The sequence below is a fragment of the Phaethon aethereus genome (genome assembly GCF_964289735.1).
Source record: "Phaethon aethereus genome assembly, chromosome: 3".
Lineage (NCBI taxonomy): Eukaryota > Metazoa > Chordata > Aves > Phaethontiformes > Phaethontidae > Phaethon > Phaethon aethereus.
The window spans coordinates 75,975,489-76,000,355 of NC_138576.1; the positions used below are offsets into that span (position 1 = coordinate 75,975,489).

The following is a 24,867-nucleotide window of genomic DNA, read 5'->3' on the forward strand; positions in this document are numbered from 1 at the left end:
CTCCAGATTTTAGAAGATTGTTATAGGGACTGTGAAAAACTTCCTTTGCACAAAAAATTTCCTCAATAAATTATAAAAAAGAATTACAAAGCCTGCAATATTACATTTTTCTAAGGAGCAACATATTTTCCCCCTAGCCTTTTTCCTGGAAACAGCTGATTATTAGCACTGCAACTATATATACAAGTAAAAACCCCCACCAAACCTACAGACTTTGTAGCATTGACACTTCCAATTCAATGGTTTAAATTTTCCCACCTTAGAGAGAGTCACGAAACCACTGAGGTTGGAAGGGACCTCTGGAGATCATCTAGACCAATGCACCTGCTCAGTCAGGTAGAGCAGGTTGCCCTGGATCATCTCCAGTCAGGTTTATAATATCAACAAGGATGGAGACCGCACAGCTACTCTGGGCAACCTGTGCCACTGTTAATCACCCTTATATTAAAAAAATCTTTTTCTTATACGTTTAAGCGGAACTTCCTGTGTTTCAGTTTGTGCTCACTGCCTCTTGTCCTGTCACTGGGCACCACTGAGAAGAGCTTGGCTCCATCTTCTCTGCTGCTCCCATTAGGTATTTATGCACATTGATAAGATCCCCCCGAGACTTCTCTCCTCCAGGCTGAAGAGTCCCAGCTCTCTCAGTCTCTCCTGATACATCAGATACTCCAAGTCCTTAATCATCCTCACGGTACTTCACTGGACTCTCTCCAATTTGTTCATGTCTCTCTTGTCCTGGGGAGCCCAGAACTGGACCCAGCACTCCAGATGCCGGGAAGAGTAGAAGGATCACCTCCCTCGACCTTCGGGGAATGCTTTTCGTAATGCAGCCCAGGATACTGTTGGCCTACTTTGCCACAAGCACATGTTGCTGGCTCAGGTTCAACTTGGTGTCGACCAGGACCCCCAGGGCCTTCCCTGCAAACCTGCTTTCCAGCCAGTCAGGAAAGTTGCAGAGTTATTCCTCCTCAGGAGGAGGATTTGGCATTTCCCTTCACTGAACTTCACAAGGTTCCTGTTGTCCCCTTTCTCCAGCCTGTCAAGGTCCCTCTGAATGGAAGCAAAACGATCTAATTGTTCTGTGTGTACAAACATCTAGAAATCAAGGTTTTACGGTGGGAAGGCTCAGCAAACTTTTTAACGCTTGAATTCATGCAGAATTTATGGGTCAAGTATTTAGGATGAAGTGCCAGCACACTATTCAGATACACTTTATAGCAATACCAAGTACTATTGTCATTACAAAATGAATTGATAAGACCACTTTAAGCATCTCAGGTTTTTTTCGTTCTGATCCTGATGAAGGGAAATGTGAACCATTATACATCTACTAAGTGGTTTAGAGCAAACTCACCCATTCTCAGTCAATACAACAGTGAAAGGCAGTATAAAAATGGCACATTATTGACCTCTGACCTATCTTCAAGTAAAAAATGGCAAAACAATTATAGCTGCTTGTCAGAAGCACTGTTCTTGTTTACTAAAGTCCATTTGTCCCTCTGGACATAATATGATGTTGACATTCTTCTTCCCCAAGCGAACTGGAATTTTATTGCTTTAGTGGGGACGGGGAGAGGAAAGAGAGACCTGTGACACCTATCAATTATAAATGTACTAATCAGGATATAATTAATATTAGATTGTTGAATATAGGCATATAAAACTATTGTTACCAACAATGGTATGCAAGTATTCTGTAGCAGCATGATGGTGTAGCCAGACATAATATATAAGCATTTTACCTAAGTATGTGAATGCCAAAGGGACAAACAGTGATGGGCACAGCTGCACACAGGAGGTTAGCTCAGTAATAAAAAGTTGCCAGACAGAGGATAAGATTAAGTACAAGAGATTGCAAACAGGAATACACAATAAGGATGACTGGGAAATCAACAGAAAACAAGATAAGCAATATCAAGTCCAGAGGAAACCTATGTCCCCTGAGGGTAGGGGACAACAGCATGAAAACACCAGGCACTAGTAAGAGGATGAGCCCCCTTCAGTTGTGACTTCTGTCAAAGAGCTCTTAAGCCTGGTCAATGTTGACACTACGATTAAGGACTGCCAAGGATGGTACCTATCAGTTATCTACACAACCCAGCAACAGGAGGCAGCCTGGTAGCTCTCTGAAGGTCCTCACAGATGCCTCCCCTTGATCAACCACAGAGGAGACAAAGGAGATCATTTTCCTGCCCTACAGAGGGCCACGTCTTTCCTAGAGCGCTTCTTACTACTATGACAGCCTGCCAAGCTGTTCCCGCAGAGTCCTGTATGAATCAAGAGAGCTATCATCAGTACAGGGAATGCAAATGGAGTGCGAGCAGAAAATTTCCATCAGCTAATGTCAACATCAGGGCATAAAGCTAAGGCTGACTGAGCAGGTCTCTCATCCTTCTCATTCCTCAGAAGTTCAGATTTTGCTGAATTTAACATGCTGGTAAGGCCTGGGTTATTAATTCAACCTGGTGTTAGAATTTGCCAGGTATGTAAGTGCAACAATAAATAACAAAGATTTAGTTCCTCAGGGGAAGCCTGGGCCATAAAGAATGATGATGAATGACAGCTTTGGTCATATGAAAAAGGTTAGCATACATGCAATACCATAGATAACCTTCCTAGACTAATGCACCAAAGAAACAAAATTTAAAAGAATGCATTATCAAAAGTGTACTAACATCACAAAAAAATCAAGAAAATGTAGAAGTTGAAATACAAGAAGTCAGATAAACATTGCAAGACTTTAAAAAACAGTGCATGTAAAAGTCTCTTTATTTCAATCAAAATTACCTAATGTCCATAGAGTCATCACCCACAATTAGTACATGCATTCTATATTATGTATGACAGACTTTAAAATATCTAAACCAGCTCATTTCAAGGGGCGTTGAGTTATTCCATTAGTACTGAAAGTTTTCAGTTCATTTCGTATAAATGACTTTTGCAGATTTTACCAAATTTGAGAGTATACAGTCCAGAAAAATATCCACCAGCTATTGCTTTTGGATGATTTAAACAAAGGCCTGGTGAAATGATTCGCCCCCAGCTCTCATTGTAAAATGCAGCACAATTATTTATAATTTCATTTAAAATAAAGATCTCTGGACTAACCAAAAGAAGGAACTTTAACTTTGGAAAAAGTTTACTGGGCAGATGTTGCTGCCTGGAATAACCTTTGAGTCCTTCAAGAAGTAAAAGTCACCGAGTAAATTTAATGCTTCTCTCCTCAGCTTGAAGAATGAATCATTCCTGATGTGTCAGAAAATACCAGAACACAACAGACTTGCCTACTATTTCTAAAAATAAATTGGTTCACTTTAAGGGCCAAAGACATCTGTAGGTAAGTCTGAAGAACTACCCAGTTTGCCATCAATCTGTGAATCGGTAATTAAATCTCAGATTAATAGCATGTGACTAACAGATGCTTTTTGTAGGCAGTTTAACGATTTGAAACATTCTATGTGAATAACACCAGTGCCATAAACAATGGAAATGCCAAGACACAAATAAGTTTTTTCCAAAAGGCCAATTAAAAAAAAAAAAAAGGGCAGCTCAAAATTGGTGCCTGTTCTTTCAGCTTTTTTTTTTCCTGGAGTGGATTTGAAAGGGGAGCAAGGGAACATATTGTAAAAAGTAATTTTATCTCAAAAACCCTTTATTCTCTATTTTTTCAAAGTTTGACTGAAGATTAAAGTTTTTCATCAGCTTGAATTATCTACACTAAAGCTTTCAACATAATAATCAAGAGGAAATGGGAGCAACAGGAAACATTACTGAAAGAAAGGTTTGTTGCTTATTATGTGCATTTTAAATATGAACAAATTAAACAACTGACTTCCAACTGAAGGTAGGAAGCAGAGGTAAGCTGAAGAAAATATAATGGATTTGTGACTAATATGAAAAAACCCAACTATTAATTACAAAAAATTCTCTGCCATTATTAAGTCCCTTATTCTAAATAAACAGTAACATTTAAGTCAAGCAACCCACTTGATCTACTGCTCTATTTGCAAGTCGTGTGTTTATTCACCCACAATACAGACCTCTGCAAAATAAAAATAATTGCAGGAAGAAGTCCCAGACATTATTTGATGGGGTCTCCAATTTTCAAGCAGTAAAGATGAGGAGTCCAACTAACAGAAATGTCACAATATTAAACAGCAATATTCGAATGCCAAAGCATAATAGGTAGTCAGTACATAAATAATAAATGGTCATACGTACTCTGTTCCCTCCTTCCCTCTCCCCTACCACAATACTTAAATTGAAAACAAAATAAAATAAAATATACACAAAGTATAGGACTACTGGTGTGGAATTCTCTGGGGGTAAAAAAGCAAAAAGCTGTGGACTGTTAGAATTTGGCACTGATTAAGTGAGTGATCATAGTGAAGATAATGCATACACCAAGAAGTAACAGCTGTCTTTTGCAAAGCCGGATATAAGAATTTCTATCATTACTCAAGAAATACTTTTGCTCTGTCCATCTTCAAATGGGGAGAAAGGGAAGAAATTTGCTAACCAACCTCATGCAGCTTAGAAATTATGATTTGTAATTCTGTGTATAACTGTGAACTAAAGCATATGGCCAGTTAGACACGCTGAAGCAACCATCCCAGGTACTGCACTACTGTATCTTTAGTCAGCTCCAGAGGAGTCCTGAAATGCCTTTGCTCAAGCAATGTAAGGAGACACATTACAGGGAATGGAGCAGCTGATGGAAACCAAGTCTTTTCTCAGTTTTTACTACAGAAGAGAAATGAAAATAGTAAACACCACTATGAAAAATGAGCAACAAATTCACAACTCAAAAGCACAACTAAATAGAAACATACTGATTTTAAGTCATGCAGGCTGACATAGTGCGGGTCAGGGCAGAGAGGTCAGAGTTTGACACTCAGCAGAAGAAAAAAGTGTCTGGGGGTTCAGAAAGGACTGGCAAAAACCACAAAGGGCTTCTGGAATAGACTTTTTCGTGTCCTCTGAGACTTAGTGCTCTCTCTGGAAATAGTGGATGTGCATTTAAATAAACCCACAAGTTCTTACTGTAAGCATCCTGAAAGATTCTTGAGACAAACTCACAATCCGCCAGGGAAATACAGCTTTGCTGCCAGGACCAGGGCAGGTGGATCACACAGCACGAGCACTCAGGACAGGAGTGATAGCTGCACATGCGGGAAGTGAGCCAGGACCAGGACACTGCTGAGCCTCCAGAATCAGAGAGGCTTTAACCCTGGGATCACAACAACCACCACTCAACAGAGCATTCAGGACAGGGAGCTCAGCCAGGATTATGGCATGCAAGTAACCAAGTGCAAAGTAAATAACAAAACTGTCCCCACCTGTGGCAGAAATAGGATCTAGTATGAACAGCAATCAGTCTGGGCAATTTGGAACATTTACAGTAGGAACACAGCTAAAGCAGCGTATTCAGTTCTCTATTCACATATACACTTCCTGAAACCCTTTCAATGTTTCTTTGGTAAGCAGTGTAACGTTAGTTCAGTGTATCTGAGCAGGACAGCATAAGAAACAGGTCATTTCAAGCAATTGCACTTTCATTATTGAGTCAAAATTATCAAAAGATATGACTTTTTATTAAAGAACTTCTTAAGGCTTTATAATTTTTCTATTGTCATGAACATTTCCTCAAGAAAATACTCAGAAAAAATACAGAACAGTCCCATAAGTCTAGCATTTTTGGTAAGTCACATGTGCAAATCTTGGATTGTGGAGCGGTTGGTCTTGAGATGCTCACAGGGCATCTGCAGGACAACCAAGGGATCAGGCCCAGCCAGCATGGGTTCATGAAAGGCAGGTCCTGCTTGACCAACCTGATCTCCTTCTATGACCAGGTGACCCGCCTAGTGGATGAGGGAAAGGCTGTGGTCGTTGTCTACCTGGACTTTAGTAAAGCCTTTGACAGCATCTCCCACAGCATTCTCCTGGAGAAACTGGCGGCTCGTGGCTTAGACAGGTTTACTCTTCGCTGGGTGAGGAACTGGCTGGATGGCTGAGCCCAGAGAGTTGTGGTGAACGATGTTAAATCCGGCTGGTGGCCGGTCACAAGCGGTGTTCCCCAGGGCTCAGTTCTGGGGCCGGTCTTGTTCAATATCTTTATTGATGATCTGGATGAGGGGATCGAGTGCTCCCTCAGCAAGTTTGCAGGTGACAGCAGGTTGGGTGGGAGTGTTGATCTGCTGGAGGGTAGGAGGGCTCTGCAGAGGGATCTGGACAGGCTGGATCGATGGGCAGAGGCCAACTGTATGAGGTTTAATAAGCCAAGTGCAGGGTCCTGCACTTGGGTCACAACAACCCCATGCAGCGCTACAGGCTTGGGGAGGAGTGGCTAGACAGCAGCCCGGCGGAAAGGGACCTGGGGGTGCTGATTGACACCTGGCTGAACATGAGCCGGCAGTGTGCCCAGGTGGCCAAGAAGGCCAACAGCATCCTGGCCTGTATCAGAACTAGTGTGGCCAGCAGGAGTAGGGAAGTGATCGTGCCCCTGTACTCGGCACTGGTGAGGCCGCACCTTGAATCCTGTGTTCAGTTTTGGGCCCCTCACTACAAGAAGGACGTTGAGGTGCTGGAGCGTATCCAGAGAAGGGCAACAAAGCTGGTGAGGAGTCTGGAGCACAAGTCTTATGAGGAGCGGCTGAGGGAACTGGGCTTGTTCAGTCTGGAGAAGAGGAGGCTGAGGGGAGACCTTATCGCTCTCTACAACTACCTGAAAGGGGGTTGTGGCGATGAGGGTGTTGGTCTCTTCTCCCAAGTAACTAGCGATAGGACAAGAGGAAATGGCCTCAAGTTGCACCAGGGGAGGTTTAGATTGGATATTAGGAAAAATTTCTTCACTGAGAGGGTGGTCAGGCATTGGAACAGGCTGCCCAGGGAGGTGGTGGAGTCGCCATCTCTGGAAGTGTTCAAAAAACGTGTGGATGTGGCGCTTCAGGACATGGTTTAAGGGACATGGTGGCGCTGGATTGATGGTTGGACTTGATGATCTTGAAGGTCCTTTCCAACCTAGTGATTCTGTGATTCTGTGATTATCAATTCTGTCTCCGTGGTTTATACTTTGTTACTACTACATTAAATTCCTAGGGTACAAACTGTGAATAAAAGTTTCTTACTTACCTATCATATACATTGAGTAGCCAGTTAAGACACATGTCTACACAGAGAGGAACATTCACCATATCTTTGTGTTTCTCTTCAAGTCCACTGTAGATGGTAGTGAGACAGCTGATCACTTCCTGGACACCAATCAGCTGGTCATTTTGACTCAACTTGTGCTGTTTGAAAACTTCACTTGTTGTGTTCAAGTCCAACAGGTCCACTAACAACAGGTGAATAAAAAAAAAAAAAGAAAAAGAAAAAAGATGTGAATACAGATGCTCAAGCATAGCATTCACAATACTTGTTCACGTGCATATTGTAGCAAACACTGCAGACAATTAGCCAAGAAGTAGCTTTCATTTAGTGACGTTATAGTGAAAAACTGTTGCCCGTTTGAAGTCAACAGCATTTTGGTACTATGTGTTTAAAAAAACAATCAACAAGAACACCATAATAGCACTGCACTGCTCAGAAGAACATTAAAAAAGCTGCTGAAGGAGCCTGTGTAATTAGAGGATCCTAACTTCAGAGGTACACACACTGGGATTCCACCAGGCTTAGAGGGTTCTCCATGTTTATCATAAAGTGGATCCCATTAAATGACTATCACTTTTGATTAAATGTAAAGCAAAGCAAATTCTTAGGTAACAATGTTCTTTTAAATGTAGTAGGAATGTACTGAGGCCTGATTAACTGAACAGCAGTTGCTAAATTAAAGCTTAACAGAAAGCAGGGAGGGACACTGGGAAGTTATTTATTGTAGTTTTCCAGAACACAAAATGCTATGCTTTCATGAAAAATATTTTTATCTCCTTTATTACAGCATGCTTTCTTTAAGCAGCTGGTGATGCTATGGATATCCTAGAGGTGACAAAGCTTTTGCCCCCAAAACCACACAAATGTGATTGTGAAAATCTGGGTTTTGCATTGTGAAAACAAAAAGCTGTCAATAAGCTCTTGTAATTCCTTTTGCAAAACAAAGGGGAAAAGAGGCAACATTTTGGTGTAAAAGAAGGAAGAACAATGTAAGTCAAAGGGTGGCATAATCCTCTGACATTTTTTGACAGGAGTGAGGACTTTAGCAAAAACAACAGTTGCAATATATCAATATGCTTGCTATAGTGTATACAACATGAAGTCGAAGTATATTCTGAGCTCGTACAGAGCTGTTTCTGGAGAGCCAGTAACATATCTACACTATAAATGTCATCTCTCAAAGGAAATGAAATATGACAATCTCAGATATGTAGCAAATTGCTCTGCACCCATAATGTTAAATAAGGACCCCAGAAGGGCAATCTGTGCAAATCGGGTAAGTCTAGCTTGGGCTGGAAAATAAGTACAGCAGAAAAATGCAGGAGCAAGACAACACTAACCACTATGAGCAACTCTGTCAAGAACTCAGTGAGCACCTACCAGAAGATAAGGTTATAGGCCAAAAGAAGGTTACATTCCCAATCCCATTTCCTCTATCTACCCTTCCTAACGTCGCTGCAAAATGAGAAACAGCACCTCACAGTCCTTACTTCTTCTCTCCCTCACTGACATCCCTACATTCTGTTCTAACTTTGCAGCATCAGACTTGCAGGGGTTTTACATTTGTTAGGTTTTTATTTTCTTTTTCTTTTTTTCTAAAAGCCCATCTCTTGGGCTTGCAAACAAATGCCGGCCATATATTTACCAAACAGGCATACTGCTAATTGCAGCAAAACACCTTGCCACTACTTTGACTTGAAGTAGCTAAAAGTATTTGGCAGTACAATGCAGCATAATCTTCAACAGTATGGAAAGTATGTAATACACTGGAAAAGGCTCACAGGCGTATTTAAAACCAAAAAAACCCCCAAAAACCCCACACCACAACGCAACACAGACTACTTCTTTGAGGGGTGGAGGGAAGCGGGTGAAGCCAGTTCCAAAACTATAACATTCCATCCAATCACATAAATATTGCACACAGGAGAGATGGCCACTTTTCATGCTTTTCCTTCATGACCTACGGGGGGGGGAAAAAACCCCCTCAAAATTATTGCAACCAGTTTGGCAGTGGTGTTTTTTTCAACCTGTTTTTGTAACGCACTTAATGGTTGGCTAAAAGCAGGTAAGGAGCTTCCTAAAACAGACTGACAGCACTGAAAACCTGCCCCTTGTAAAGCCAATGTTGAAATGCTTTTTAATGCCAGAAAGTTGTAGCATGCTGGGCTTGGCTTAACATACAGATCCTTGCAATGAAAATGTTAATTCAACAGACACTGGACTAAACCTGCTAACTTCACGTCTTGATCTGCTGGCATTAAGATCTCACATTCGCATTTCTGCCAAAGGATTCTAGAATGAACTGGGAGAAGTACTTTCAGTATTTTCATACTAAAGTGAAATTCTGCTGCTGTACTAATGCAAATTAAGCAAAGCTTACACTTTTGGATGACACCATTCATGGATAACAACCAGAGGAAAACTACTTCCATCCCTGCTTACTTCAGCACTCACCTGTCTGAGTGAACTTTGCGTACCGGCAGTTATCCTGCATGGCAAGATCTAACCACTAGCAGAGCTCCTAGATTGAGTTGATGTAGAGAGGAATTATTTTCTCATTACTCATTATATTTCCATTTCTGAAAGTTTTAAAATAAACTGTGTTTATGCAGATGGAGAAAAGCTAACCTGAGACTCACATGCTGTTGCTGGCATGAAGCCTACTGTATACAGCTTTTAGTGCATTTTTGCAGTACCATTCTGCATCTGCTCAGATGTTCTGAAAGACGAATCCTGCTGTTAACCAACAAATGGACACAAGGGTCCTTTCTGCAGCGAGAAGACTTTCCCAAAGGAAAACTATAAGAAACCGCATCATTCAGCATGGTTCAAGCAGATGTGACTGACTGACTCAGGAGCAAGTAATGACATGTAGCTGCTAATGGCAAATTTGAGGCTGCTGTAATCCCACAGCAAATAGGCAGGCATTGCTCTGGAGCGTTTGTATTAGAAAGACCTTGTGAATGACAGCAGTTCCTGCAAAACACTGGATGGCTGAGGGAAGTCTACATGACCCATGCTTTTAGTCTGTTGTCCCTTAATGTTTGTTCCTTAGCCTTGTGAAGTTGATATTCCTATTAGCATTTTTAAATTTTAAATCACCTAGAGGATCTCAGTTACAGAATTCTGAATATACATGGTGGTTTTGTTCCTTTTTTCCCTTCCAGTACTACACTTCAGTACCTGGGGCAATATAATTTCTTGAAATGAACTAAAGCAAGCTGCATGAGAATAAAATATAATTCAAGGTCTGGCACTGCATAGCTGCCTGGTAAAACTTCAACACGCAATACTCTCTCTGGCCCCATTCTTCTTCTGCTACAGTGGAAAAGTGCTCTCAGTACGTCTGACCCACATAATCTGAGACACAGAAGCTAAGAATTTAAGAACCTGCAACCTTTCTCAGCTTCCTGCAAAATAAATGCATGTAGGTACATATACACATATATTAGTCTCTGCAGGAATTTACCTTCCAAAAAACAGAACAAGATGAAACATGATTCTACTTTCCTGCTTCTAAAAGAGGGTGAGGGAAGTGGGAGGGAGTAAGTTCCCCAGAACCATGTTTTTTTGACACTTACCAAGACCAAAGACTCAGAAGAGAGGTTTGACATCAGCAAAGTTTTCTGAAGTGCAGTCCTCAAATTACATGCTCCTGAATCTGCTTGTGTAGCACTAATACTGTTACCAGTCTTCACTGCAAAGTCAAAATCTATTAGGTGCAAGTGGGACTGTGCATCCTGCTCCAGCTGTTCCCTTAGAGTTCTCACCAAAAAGGCCTTTGCAGTTATACACACTGTGGTTGTGACAGCAATTTGTCATGCTTTACAGTTTACAATGACCTCATTCTAGTGATTTGTTTTGACATTCTTTTTGCCTTAGCACATAAGCCTTTCTGAAGCATTCTGCATCCAAACACCTTTAAAAAACATCCACAGTTAAAATTACAAGAAATACAATGGAAGACTAAAGTAAATCAGACCAGAGAATGAATGGCAGGGGCACAGGAGATGACTCTTGCCCTACCTTAAAACAAAACCACCAACAAAAAAAAGTCAAGAAAAGAATTCTAGATAGGGCTTAAACACTCTCCCCTTCCTCAGAGAGAAGGTGCTAACACGTGCTGTGTTTTGGCTACCTCAGCAGCCATTCCTGGGGCAGAATCAGGCAGAGAATCATCACAGTCAAAGGGAATTTGACCTGTTCCCTGGCAAGAAATAATCACTAAGCAAACAATGACAAAAGGAACAGCACTGATTATATTTTTGAAGGTTGTCCTAAAATTGGACCAGATCATAACAAGTTCCTGTTCAGAGACATAAAATTCTTATAGCATTTAGCTTTGTGGATAATCTGTAATGTTTTTCTTAAAAACCTGCAATGTGTTATCACAGATTACACCAATCCGCGGGCAAATATGTCCATGTAACAAAGACAAAGATTTTTTTGGCTTTTGTCTCCTCCCATGAGGCAGAGAGATGGAATAAGCAAACAGCCTGATAAATAACAAGGCAGATTGGATCTGTAGACATGACAGTTTTACTCCTGGCTTTTTCAAACTGGAATATTCTCTTTACTTCTTACTACTTCCCTCTGTCCTCCTTCCACCTCCCTCCCCTGAAACTGGAAACATTATTCACTTTGATAGGAATGCATTTTTGAAATCTGTGAATGAAGAGAGCTAACCATTGCAGTTATGGCAGAAATTTACATATTTACAGTAAAACCAAAAGGAGGAAGTATGTTCCTCAAACTTATTAGAAGTAATGAACATCAAGTTTGTTCTATACAAGTGGCTAGACAATCTGTATGCCTGTCAGAAATAGGCAGTTTGATTAGCATCCATCATGTCCAGTCTGTTTTTTCACTCTTCCCTGGGGAGCAGCACACACAAGAGAATTTTACTTTGTTTTCTCATTTCTTGCTTTGCATTTGGTTTTTAGGTACGTTTTGATGCATATCTTACACCCTAGCCGCTGAAAAGCAGAAAGCTCATAATGCTCTTTAGTCTTGCTGGGAGATGAAACTATAGCCTCGGGTGAGACCATATCTCTTGCACAGAGAAGCTCTAGGCTGTTCCAAAGAAATACAGTTTTTCTTTCAATACCATCAGATAATTTTTCAAAGGACAGGTTCTGCTTTTTTCCAAATGTAAGAACTTGAACCCAAGATCTTAAACTTGATTTAAAATTTTGTGAGAAGCCAGCATAGCATATCAAGAAGCAGCAAGAGGTACTCCCAAGAGCCTGTGCTGTTGCACAGATGCAGTCTAGGTTTCTGGAGTAGCTAGCTAACATCTCAGGCACAGCTTGATTTGGTATAATGCATATCTGAAGTCCAGGCAAGAAGCTACTGTCAAGATCAGACTGCTAAATTCTAGGCTGGAAGGAAAACTAGCCACCTGGAGGGTGGGGAGAGACCCCACTTTGTGCAACTCCTTCCTTGCTTGCCTCTTTAGGATGTCTTTGCCCTTCTTGTTTTCCTACTCAGACTGCAGTACTGTATACCCTTCATGGCTGAAAAGTCCTTCCACAGCAGAGACTCCTGAGTTTAAACAAGAAAATTTGGTAATGTTGGTACAACATTTTTATACCAGCTGTTGCCAAGACCTTTCAAAATGTCTAAACCTTCACACTCATTCACAACCCACATCTCCTTCCAAATTGTCCAGTTTCCATTTTTTTCTACTTCACCCTATTTTCTTTCCTGTAGATGTGTGGTTTTATGTGTTTTCTTTTCCATTCATAGGCCTAATAATTTTTAAAATTCATATTCTCATCATCTCTACAACAGAATTTTTTGCACTCGTTTCTTTTTGTACACCTTAATCTCCCCAGTTCTGTTTCAGCTAGTTTTCTTCCGCACACCCTCTCTTCTCTGCCTTCTCACAAAATCTCGCTCCCTTTGAAGCCTTCTGCCCTTTCAGTTATACTGTCTTCACGTCTTGCTTCTCTCTGTAGTATAAACCATTTCTGTATTACATCAAACTATTAGTTCAATCCCATGTCTCTAACATAAACATTGAGCAGTTCCCCCTCAAAAGTACCATCTTTCTTTTTCTCACTCTGATTCCCAAGGACAATGCAGAAATACCAGTGTCAGGATGACTCCAAAGAGTACTCTGAGTTTGGTCCACACAGAAGACTCGGGCAAGAGCCTAGAACTGCAGTGCAGTACTTGCTGTGTGACTCAGAGATAAGACCCAAGTCCAGAGGCCGGGACAAGACCTCCTGATACATTATTTCTGAGGCTGCTAAACTTTGAAGACGATAGTCACACAACTTGCTACTGAATTAAACCATAATTGTGAAGTAATATGAAATGCTTTTTTAAATACCTATCAAATATAGAACACAAAATTGGAGATACAAGCATGAACCTTGGAAATGAAGTAATTTAGACAGCTGAACCTCCTCAGTAGACACCTATCCTTTATGGCTGACAAAATCTATGCGCTGTTCAGAGTGAGCTGTGGCTGAATTATTAGATAGCTTAAGAACAGGGACAAATGCCAACTCAGGTCTGGGCAGAATATCCAAAGTACATACTAAATGCATTGCTATTTCCTATCTAAATGAGGACAGGCTGAGAGAGTTGGTGTTGTTCAGCCTGGAGAAGAGAAGGCTCTAGGGAGACCTTCTTGCAGCCTTCCAGTACTTCAAGAGGGCTTAGAAGAAAGATGGGGGCAGACTTTTTAGCAGGGCCTGTTACGATAGGACAAGGGGTAACGGTTTTAAACTAAAAGAGGGCAGATTTAGACTAGCTATAAGGAAGAAGTTTTTCACACTAAGGGTGGTGAGACACTGGCACAGGTTGCCCAGAGAGGTGGTAGATGCCCCATCCCTGGAAACATTCCAGGTCAGGTCGGACGGAGCACTGAGTGACCTGGTCTAGTTGCAGCTGTCCCTGCTCATAGGAGGGGCGTTGGACTAGATGACCTTGAAAGGTCCCTTCCAACCCGAAGATTCTGTGATTCTGTAAATTTAAGACCTTTCCCCACATCCCCAATATATACATGTACTATTGCTGCTAATAATAGCAGTTTGTTTTGTCCTAGTAGGTTTTTATGATTAAAATGTACAGCAATACCAACTACCTATAACCAGCTATGCAGATCTAGATCCTTTCCCCTCCCACTTTGAGTGGCCTGAACTCCTTTTTAACTGGAATTCACACAGCAAGATAATCCCTCTGAGAGGTAGAAGTATTTTCAAAGTTATATGTAGCAGCAGTAAACACTTACAAAAAATGGAATACAACTCTAAAATATAATAAAATACCTGAGTATTATTTGAAAGGTCAGGATTTTAGCTCACATCATTTCACACTGGTTTGTATCAGCTTGTATCAGGAACAGCATGCAATATTCAAGAGGTCAAATATTTAGTTTCCTATCACTTCTCAAAGTATTCTTGGTGGCATGTCATTTCAACTTACCTGCTGCACTCCTTTTTTCATTAATTGATGTTATTTATTTGCAATAATGATACCTACTATTGGCAGTTCTTCCAGCCATTTTGTTGGTTGACAATCTGTCAAGGGTGTATCTGATCCCTTGTGAAACATTAATGTTGCTAGACTTAAGCTTAAGTACTTTCCCCAAGTTCTGTAGAGAAACAATTTGTCTCAAAGGCCAAACTCACAGCACAGTGCTTTCTGCAGTCTTCGGATTTTGATGGCCGTACGGTAGGCAGAGAAGCGTACGTTGTTCAAGTCAGCTGAAATAGCAGAACAGAAATATGAGCAGCCCTAAAAACAGAGTCCATACGTTTCCTTTACACATAAATTTTCACATTTTGGAGAAAATCTGATATCCCTTCTCTTCTCTGCAATGAATTAATAGGATATATCAGAACAATTAAAACAAACTGGGAAGTTGGGACCTCAGTCCCGTCCACCTGCAGGGAAAGCCTCCTGACTCTGACAGCCCAGGGTCTTCAGAGATTGGCACACCAGACACTATCTTGGCACATGTAATACATATACATATAATAGTTTTACATAAATATTATGCAGAGTTAAGTAGCTTCCAGACAAGTGCTCAAATACAGTACATTTCTCAAATAATTTACAACTCCATCAGACAACATACAGGAAACAGAGGGCAGCAAAGGTCACAGTAACAGAGAAAAATGGCTTTTTAAGCCATAATTTCTATGCCATGGCTTTGTAAACAGTGCTTTGAAAGAGACAGTCAGCTAGCCATAAGCTCTATTTTAGAAACTGATGGGTATAGTAACAGTTTTCCTCACTTAACAGTATTTTACCTTTTCGCTCCTTAAAAAGGAAGATTTCACATTAAATGTAAACGTTAGCAGGGCGTGTTGAACCAGTACCATGATATGGTCTAACTTTTACTGATAGCTTAGCTGCTCTCATTTACTACGAAAATTAAGTTCACTGCAGACCAGCATACTGCTTTAAACACCCATCCAGCCTTCATCGTTGGACAATCCCTCGTGGATTTAACAGAAATAAAGCAGACACTGCATTAAAGCATACAGCCAGAGCACACCGTTCAGAATTAAAATTACTGAAAGGCAATAAACGTGACGTGATCAAGGCAGGAGGCTTCTTGCAACACGTGTCTCATTGCAAAGTGGGAAATGCTCTGTTATACAGAGTTCATGGCAACTCAGACATGGTCAGCAGACAAATGCAGGCTTTTACTCATGGAATGAACATCACATAATGGTTTATTTTAAGAAATGCACTCACCTAAGGACTGGAAGAGATCAGTCATTTTAGGATGATCCCAGCAGGTTGTCTGTGTCTCATGACTACAAAGGAATGAGGTAATCAAAGTTTCAGGCAACACACGTACACACACAATGCAAAGTACAAAAACCCAAAGGTATTCTGATTTTCTGTGTTTAAGTGCCAGGAAATCCCTCAGCTCTTTAATTAAAACACATGATCTATATCACTCAGCTCCTTGACTTTTCAATCACAAAGTGTTTTGACAAGAGCCCACCCATATTTAACAGTATTTACTTTTGATTCTAAGTGTGACTGTCAGCTGAACTCTGATCCTGAAGCTGAGGCATGCTAATAAGGTAGAAATGCAAAATTTCCTGCTGCTGTAGCACAATAAAAACATTTATAAAAACACTTCAAAAATAAAAAAGCATTGAGGTTTTATTTCAAACTTCGTTGCGTATCTGAACAAATGCATCAGAACACATACAACAATTTTAAACTTTACCTGTAACGCATTTAATGGAAAGCTTCATCACTCTTCACACACACAATCAATAGGTATCTTCATTTAGAGGGTGTGTTCTATACCAGGACTCACAGAAGACAGATTCTACAGGCAGCATCGCTTAAGCCACTGTTTAGCACTGCTGTTTCAATTCACCAAGGTTTCAGGTATGCAGCCGTGGGGTCAAAATGTGTATTGTGTCAGGTCTACAAAAATCTCCAATTCCCTTCTACAAGCCACACTTGACTTGTATTTCTGAATATTAATTGCTGGAATGATTGCACATTCTTGCCTCACAAAGTATTTACATTTGAATTAGATTTTTAAGAAAATTAGAGAAGTTGTCTTAAAAAGATCATAGCACTCCTTTTAAAAGTTAATAATGAAAATGAAATTATGCTAGGTTAGCAAACCTAACAAGAATGAGCACAGACTACCACTTATTTCATCTTTATTTCTATTTAAAATTTTTTAATGTGCACACTTTTTTTTTCCCCACATACAGGTGTAGTTGGTTGTAAATAATGACTTTAAATGGCACAATTGAGAAACCAATGAAGAATGAACCTTTTTATACTAAGTGATGCAAAATAAATGTGATAGAAGGTACTTGATCCAAAGAGCTACAGAGACAGGACAGGTACCACAAAGGGGAGGCAAGCTACAAAGTAAGTGCTGAGGGCCCTTCTTTACATCACCCTTTAAGATACACTAATGGAAAGCACATATATTGCATCTCTGCATAGGGGATATGATCACCACTTCACCAGTGTGACCTTTCCAGCTCTGAGTCTGGTTTAGGTGTCCACAGTCAGCTTCTCTCTGTCATTAGGCTTAACTCTCTCTTCCATGGGTCCCATTTGTATATCTGGCACAACCACAACTTTGTGAGGTTTTTTCCATGGAAGACAAGATATGTATTTCTTATTAATACAGTAAGTACAAATCCTCTTTTCCCTCTTTCTGATTATTCCCTAGGAGACAACTGAAAAAAGAAAAAAGCCCTGCACATGATTACATTTAAACAAGAGAGATTTATACAACATGCAATCAAAAAAACCACTTCTTGTTAGACCTTGATTGACTCTGAAATACTATAGTAAACCTTCCCCAATTCAGATGAACACTGAACTACTTCTTTATATTTGAACACATTTTCCTGAACTGAAACTTTTATTTGGATTCAGTTTGATAATAATCACATGAATTACGTTCATGTTTCAAATTCTGAATGAGGTGGTCAAAGTTCTGACATGCTAAACTCCAAAGCTAAGGCATACCACCAGTATCTAAATCAGTGTTTCTGCAGTTTCTAGAAAGAAAAGACACTTTTAAAACAATACTATGTTTATCCTTCTCCAGAAAAGTAATTTCAAAAACAAGCAGCTTGACAATTATTTCCCTGGAAGTGGCACACCAATAAATCATCATGAAGACAGCAACAACAAAAAGGATGTATCTGGGTTTGGTGCTGTGCCAAGGTAAAGGCAACTGACTGTTCAACATTCTCAAAAACCCTGCTATAAAAAAACTCTGCAGTATATTAGAAAGAAGAACATACACAACTTCAGTAAACAGGAACAGAAAACATAATATAATGACTTATACTGATCCACTTATTTAATAAACTCAAAACTAGTCCTGAAGCTGCCCAATGTCTGCACTATCATGTTAAGTGGAATGCCATCATTATCATGTCGAACATTTAGAATTGATTTCTGTTGAAAAAACCCATTGCAACTGCCCACAGAAATGGATCTAGTATGTGATCAGTTTAATAAGGCTTGTTTTAAGAAATTACTTCACTTCAACTCTCTGACCAAGGAAAAAAAAAAAACCAAACAAAAAACCCAAACCACAAATGAACAAAACAAAACAAAAAAGGACCATGACTGGTTATTTTACTGTCAACATTATAAGTAAAAAAGGATTCTTAGGATTTTCTGAGAAAAGGCTCTTAACTAAAACACCTTCAAACTTCTGGGTCAAAAGTAAAGGTAGGTGGCAGTACCGTGATAGAAACTTTAAATATATCTATATATAAAAGTACATTTCAGTCTATTTTAAATGCTAAAATACTAGTGCAGTGCAAACACTGCATGTAAATAACATACAACTTGGCTGAGTCAAATCCTGTTTACTGCTTTTGAAGAAATTATCATGTTAAAATTACAGAATCATAGAATAGTTTGGGTTGGAAGGGACCTTTAAAGGCCATCTAGTCCACCCCCCCCTGCAATGAGCAGGGACAGCTTCAACTAGACCAGGTTGCTCAGAGCCCCGTCCAACCTGACCTGGAATGTTTCCAGGGTTGGGGCATCTACCACCTCTCTGGGCAAACTGGGCCAGTGTCTCACCACTCGCAGTATGAAAATTTTCTTCCTTGTACCTAGTCTAAATCTACCCTCTTTCAGTTTAAAACCATTAGAATAATTTCTTAATGTAAAGTTTTGTTAGATAACAATTTCATAATATGCAGGGAATTTTATGTGAACGAAATTGATTTTCACAGGAAGAAAAAAATGGATGAGCAGATAACCTTCCTACACTACAAATAAAACTGTCAGAGAAAGGAGTCATTTTATTAGGCGCTCCAAACAGGAGACAATGCAAGACAAAGTGCTTTCTGGTGATTTGGTTTGTAAAGCAGCTTTTTGAAATAAGATCCATCTTTCTCTGCTGTAGCTACAGGAGATTTTGTGTTATTGATGCAAGACTAACGCAAGCAAATCAGGCACTGAGAAATGTGTTCAGAAACTTTACAACATCTTTAACAGATGAGACAGTCTCGATGAAATTAGGGGAGATGTTTCTAACCAGGATCTTGTAGAGCTCCTTTTAATGCAAGTTCATGACACAGCAACCTACTCTAAAATATGCACCACAACAGTTACAATTGCCTGGCAGTAATTGCCCAGCGAGTAAAAGCAGACTTGGATGCTTGTCTGATACTTCGTTCAATAAACACAAATAACACACAAGACATCAGACCTACAAGAACAAGGAAATTCATAAACAACAGATTATACAATTTCTTTGTATTTATTTTACATGTATATGTGAAAGATGTTTCACTGACTGAGCCACAAAAGAACTCACTCAGTGTTATTTTTTTAGTTTGTATCAAAAGACTGAGTTATTCAGAATAAGTCTCCCAGGTCTCTTCTGCCAAAACTTACTGGCACAATATAAGCCACGCAGCAAAACATGCATCTATGAAGAGACTATATGACAAAACAGTGTCATTTAAAAAGTCTAAATGCATTTGTGTAAATAAACATTATAACCATAAAATATTCCAAATTTAAAAAACTACATATTAATGAAGTGCTCTAAAGCTTAAATGACAAACATTTACCCTTACAATCTGTTTCTTCTCCATCATGTTTGTTGGCAGCTTTCTAATTATAAATGGCAAAGATAATCCTTGTTAAAAACACTTCTTGGTTGTAAATAAAGAGCCGAGAAAGAGTTGGCATATCATTTAACTTATGATCTCTAGAAATAAGGGAACAGTCCTCTTGAAATGAATGGAATAAGTTGTATATCTCCAGGTGTTTCAAGCTGCCCATGGAGTTGTGAAAAAAATTCAATTATTCTTTTTTAGCTTTGTGTCTACAAGAAAGAAAACTAGAGACAGGTTTGTGGGGTTTTTATCACTTCTTAGCACAGACAAGGCCTATGCCTGTGTTGATAATCAGTGCCAAACATCACAAGAGCAAACACTGAAATGGTACTCTGGCATTATGTTAAGTAGCGTTCTGATCCTGTAGTCATTTGCACAAAACATTAACTGAATCAGGATCTTTACTGATCACTAATGAATCAACAGCACTCAACTCTGACTTTGCTCTCTTGCCAAATTTCAAATGGTATAGCATCATCCTCACTTTATAAATAAGTCATGGTGCTTTACCTAGATACTGTATATTTTTTTAAGACCATTAGAAAATACTCTTTGTGGTGAAAAAGAGTCGGCACAATGCATTACAAGGATAATGTATATTGGTGGAGCAATTTATATGCAGATATTTTTAAATCCCTCCAGAGAAAACGTACTACTGCATTTCCTCAATAGAAAACAAAGACCAGCACGGGATCTGGTAACTGAAGAAAGTCTCAAAAACTGAACCCTGTATTATGTCTTTCTGCAAATTATATTTTATATTCCCTTCTAAGGGAAATACTTCTTAATACTTCTAAGAATGGGGTTATGGACTTAGCTAGAATAAAAAAAAAGTTAAATTTCCCAGTTCCATTAGTTCTCTCTCTCTTCCACATATAGGCATAAACCAAAAATCAGGAAAGACTTCCCGAAGAGTCTTGAAAAAAATGGAGAAGCAGAAAGCATTTTATTCCCATGCCCCACAAAGTTGAGCATGGTATAGGAGGTGATAAAATGGGATTTTTAAGATGGTGGTCATGCCAGCCTCTTTGCAGGATTACAGAAAAATAACCAGGTGACAAGGGAGTTTGATATTGATTAGTTTAATTATTATACCAAGAAATTGGTCTCCCGATGTAATGCCCTGCATGAGATTAAACTCAGGGTGACCCTTTCTGTATTACCCTTTTGTTTCTTCTGCACAGTACAAATATCTAATAATTTATTGCACTGAAAGGTACACAGCTGAAGAGCACTTAAATTACAGTTAGAAGAACAACAGTGAGAAATGACAGGGTAATTATGTTTTCTGCACATTCCTTTCACTTCATCGTGTATTTCTCAAAGATGTTTAATGATCATATATAGTGTCTCCTTTATTGTTCTCTTTTACTTTAGAATATTTTTATTGAAGTGCTATGTAATATAGGCTTTATTTTTTTATTTTCTGTTACAGAGGCCAAGCATGTGATTCAAATAGTTATAACTGAACAACAGCAGAAACCTCTCCTTATTAAATCTCAATCTTTTGCAAACCAACCTATGAATTATGTATTTAATGGCAAGTTTGCCAAATCTTTTGCCCAAACTTCACATTTTTATTATCAAAAGTGCATTAGTAAATAACATGCCTGCTGTACTGTATCCCCCTCCATACTGCTCATTAGTTCCATTCTCTTTTATAAAGTATGAAATACAAAGCTTTTTTTTTTTTAACAGCATCAACATTTTACTGACTCAAGTTTTCATTGATCGAGTTCTACTGTGACAGAGAAGACACTACAGAAATACAAAAAATTCTATCAATTGTCATTAAGAAAAAAATCAAACAGGAGGCAAAAAGGACTAAACAAAAATCACATCAACAGAGGCAAAGCCATTTGGCAAATTTGGTTTACATAATAAGAATTCAAGAGGAGAGGCTAAATCATGTGTGTAGGTTCAGTTCAACCAAATATCTGCCATAGCCCAGGGCGCACACACCTTGATAAAACTGGGCTCAATGAATTATAAATCCTTCTTCCAGCCAAGCAGAATAGTCACTCCATTCCAAAATGCCCCAAACCCAGACTGCCTGTGTTTGAACTTAGGGGGCAGAGGAGTTTGTACATTGGGTTTTTAATCTTTCACGTGCTTCCATTACGACCCTGGAAAGGGCATTAGTAAATAGCGTGGGGAGAACAAACTGTACTCCAAAGCCACCAAGATGGGCTGGCACACCAAGGATCTCTTTCTCTGAGACACTTCTCTCTATGCACGTAAGTGCAAGTTACCTCTGGCATCAGGAAACAAAGAGAACAAATGCTGCTCATTTGAAAATACAGACATCTCATGTAATTTTGACATTTTCCTTACACATTCATTGCTACCTAAAGTGCTCCCTCCTGCCTTCTCAGCTGCAGTTCCCTGATTTTTTTTTAAACTCCATTCTCCATGTGCAATAAAACTGTGAAGAGTGCAGTATTTTTTTTAAATACTCATCTTAACAGAGGTACAACTACATCATCATCTACAGCTATGCCACTTCTGAATATTTTACATTTCTCATTCAAGGACACTCCCAAAAAGCAACCAAAATGAGGTAAAGGTATGAATTTATGGTTGTCTAAGAAGAGCGTATGTTCTTATTCAGAATTAAAGTAGTCTGATTTCAATTAGCATTTATTTCCCTTTCAAACTTAATTTAAAAAAAATCATCATTTTTCAGCCACCAATCATCGAATCATACTTTTATTCTCCCTCTTCTGCTGGTTTTGTTCCTTACCCCATAAAATGAACAACTGGTACCTTAAACTTTCTCTCTGAACATATAAGTCGTGCTGTAAAAACAGTAAATATAATTGCTTTTGAGTGATAGTTACTGAGACTCATCATAACTATTCCTTCTACTCATGCTGTGTTTTACACCAAAGGCACCTCATTCAAAGACATTAGTACATTTAAACAAAAAAATAAGAAAACTAACTTAATCTTTGCCTCTTTCCCAGAATTTCTTTCTATATGAACAACCATTAAAACTTGTTGACTGTTCTCTTGAATTGCATTACAAAAGCTCATTTAATCATTCCAGTCAAATAAGTTTTTGTGTCAGCATTTCCTCTCTTTAAACTATATCTGGAATTAGGGAATAGATGAAGATTTAAAAGAATATTTAAAGCTAAGAGTACTCTCCAGCCTGATTATACCAAAGTAAATGAAGTTCAGAATCAGTTCTTTTCTGCTTTTATTTTCCACAACTCTGTGTTTAATACAGCTGCTGCTGCCATCGCTGAAGTTTAGATCAGTAAGCAATAAGAAATGAAGGAAACTGCCAAGGTCAGTCTGCTTGTCAGACTGTGGAGCTACCGAAATTCAATATTCCTCCTCAAGCTTTTTAAAATTCATAAATCCTACTGGTTACATGTAACATTATTCTTCTCTTTCAAGACACAAGAATCAAGACATTGTTTCAGCAGCACGTATCATGTTGAAAGTAGGGAAAGATTACTGGAAAAGTCTTTGAGATGCAGTAGTTAATTCTGTTGACTTCATTAAAGCCATCCTCAAAATAAACCAGTGGTCTCTGCTTCTATAAAGACCTCGAACCTCAGAGAACTTGCCCTATACTTCTGCCCCTTTATCAAACTTTCTGTGCAAGACCATTCAAATAATTTCTGAGAGGTGCTAGGGTTTGTTTCTCAGTCCTTACCGGCTTCATTCCCTAGTCTAGCTCCAGGACAGCCAACACACTACTATGAGAGCAAGCCCACAGTATCAGTGGATACTTTGCCACCAATTTGTGTGCTTGCAGGATTGCACCTAGTACACACAGTGGAAAGGCTCCTTCTTCTGAATTAGTCATGATCAAAAAAGATTTCTCAAAAACTGAATGGTGTCCGAGGTAGGGCAAGGGAGATGCCCAGAAACGGAAAAAAAAAAAAGTATTATGAATTATAAAAAAAGGATATGCATATGAAATATTCAAGTTAATAATTTTTGCTTTGCTCAGCACAGATCAGAAGCTTTAATCTTAGTTTGTTCCACCTGTTGTGGTGGTAGGACTATCCACCCTGTCTCTATCCTCCAACTCTGAATGCACTCGGGAGCTCCAGAGACCCCTCTGCAGGCCAGCTTGCACCTGGTAAACACTCCCAACTTCAGCTACCAGCTCTGATCAGGTAGAGCAGTAATGTGAATTGCCATCTTTCAATGCCCGCTAAGGACATACCCACAAGAAAAAAAAGACTGATTCAGGGCAGTTTTCTTCTTGCGCTTTGTAGTTTGATACTTCAGCGTTTTCTTTGAATTACTGCATAGGTGTGATCATTTTAGTTGCACTGCTGCCCAAGTCAGGGCAGTCTGTCTGCCTCCACATCCAACCTCTGGCCTCTCCTTTTCCACTTGGGGCTGAGGGAGGAACCCCTCCTCCAGTGTGTCACAGCTTTCTGTTGCCTCCTGTGAAACTTTGCAGCAGAACTGCAAATACTTTTACAGAGAATTCAAAGATCTTCACAGTAGGTTTTTGCTTTTTCTAGCTACCTACCCAGACCCTTTAAAAAAATGAATCTTCATATCACAGTTTGAAAACAACTGTCACCTTGAGATGATAACAACAGGTTTGATTGACATAGTTTTACTGTTACCTGCATTTCAAAGCCCTCAAGCCCTCATAAATTGTTTGAAACACGAAATGTGGCACTCAGATTTATGACAAAGCGATATGCAATAGTACAAAGCCCTCACTGATGTTCTTGCAGAACGAATTATCTGTAGGTCAAATTCATAGTCATTCTACAGACTTAACCCCCCCCCTACTTTTCCCAAACTCAAACTGATAACATTTTAACACAGATTTCCTTCAGCCTAAAATGAACTACTCTGGGTCTGGTTTACTATACACTGTGCCTTCTAAAAATTTCATTTACCTCTCTGGTAAAAAGCTATCCTTCTCTCAAAGCCGCAATCTTTGCCTTTAAATTATTGGCAAACCGTATGTAAATAAACACTGATGGAATGACAAAACCCAAGTTAAGGATTGCTCCAAGTAGAACACATCAAAATTTCCATACCTCTAAGTATTTCTTATTATTTCTTATTATTTCTTATTATTTTCAAAATAAGTATCTCAACCATTCCTCTTGGTAACCAA

General features: G+C 39.3%; 1 protein-coding gene across 1 annotated transcript in view; it reads right to left on the reverse strand.

The window, feature by feature from the left end:
- Nucleotides 1–24,867, reverse strand: part of UTRN (utrophin) — a gene marked incomplete at its 3' end in the record, with an annotated part of 391,562 nt that overhangs the window by 44,467 nt on the left and 322,228 nt on the right. Inside the window, exons 59-61 of the mRNA XM_081998557.1 lie at nucleotides 15,868–15,929; nucleotides 14,793–14,867; nucleotides 7,132–7,333 (exon numbers count right to left, since the gene is read on the reverse strand). Of these exons, the coding sequence (XP_081854683.1) occupies nucleotides 7,132–7,333; nucleotides 14,793–14,867; nucleotides 15,868–15,929 (339 nt within the window). The remainder of the gene's footprint in view (nucleotides 1–7,131; nucleotides 7,334–14,792; nucleotides 14,868–15,867; nucleotides 15,930–24,867) is intronic.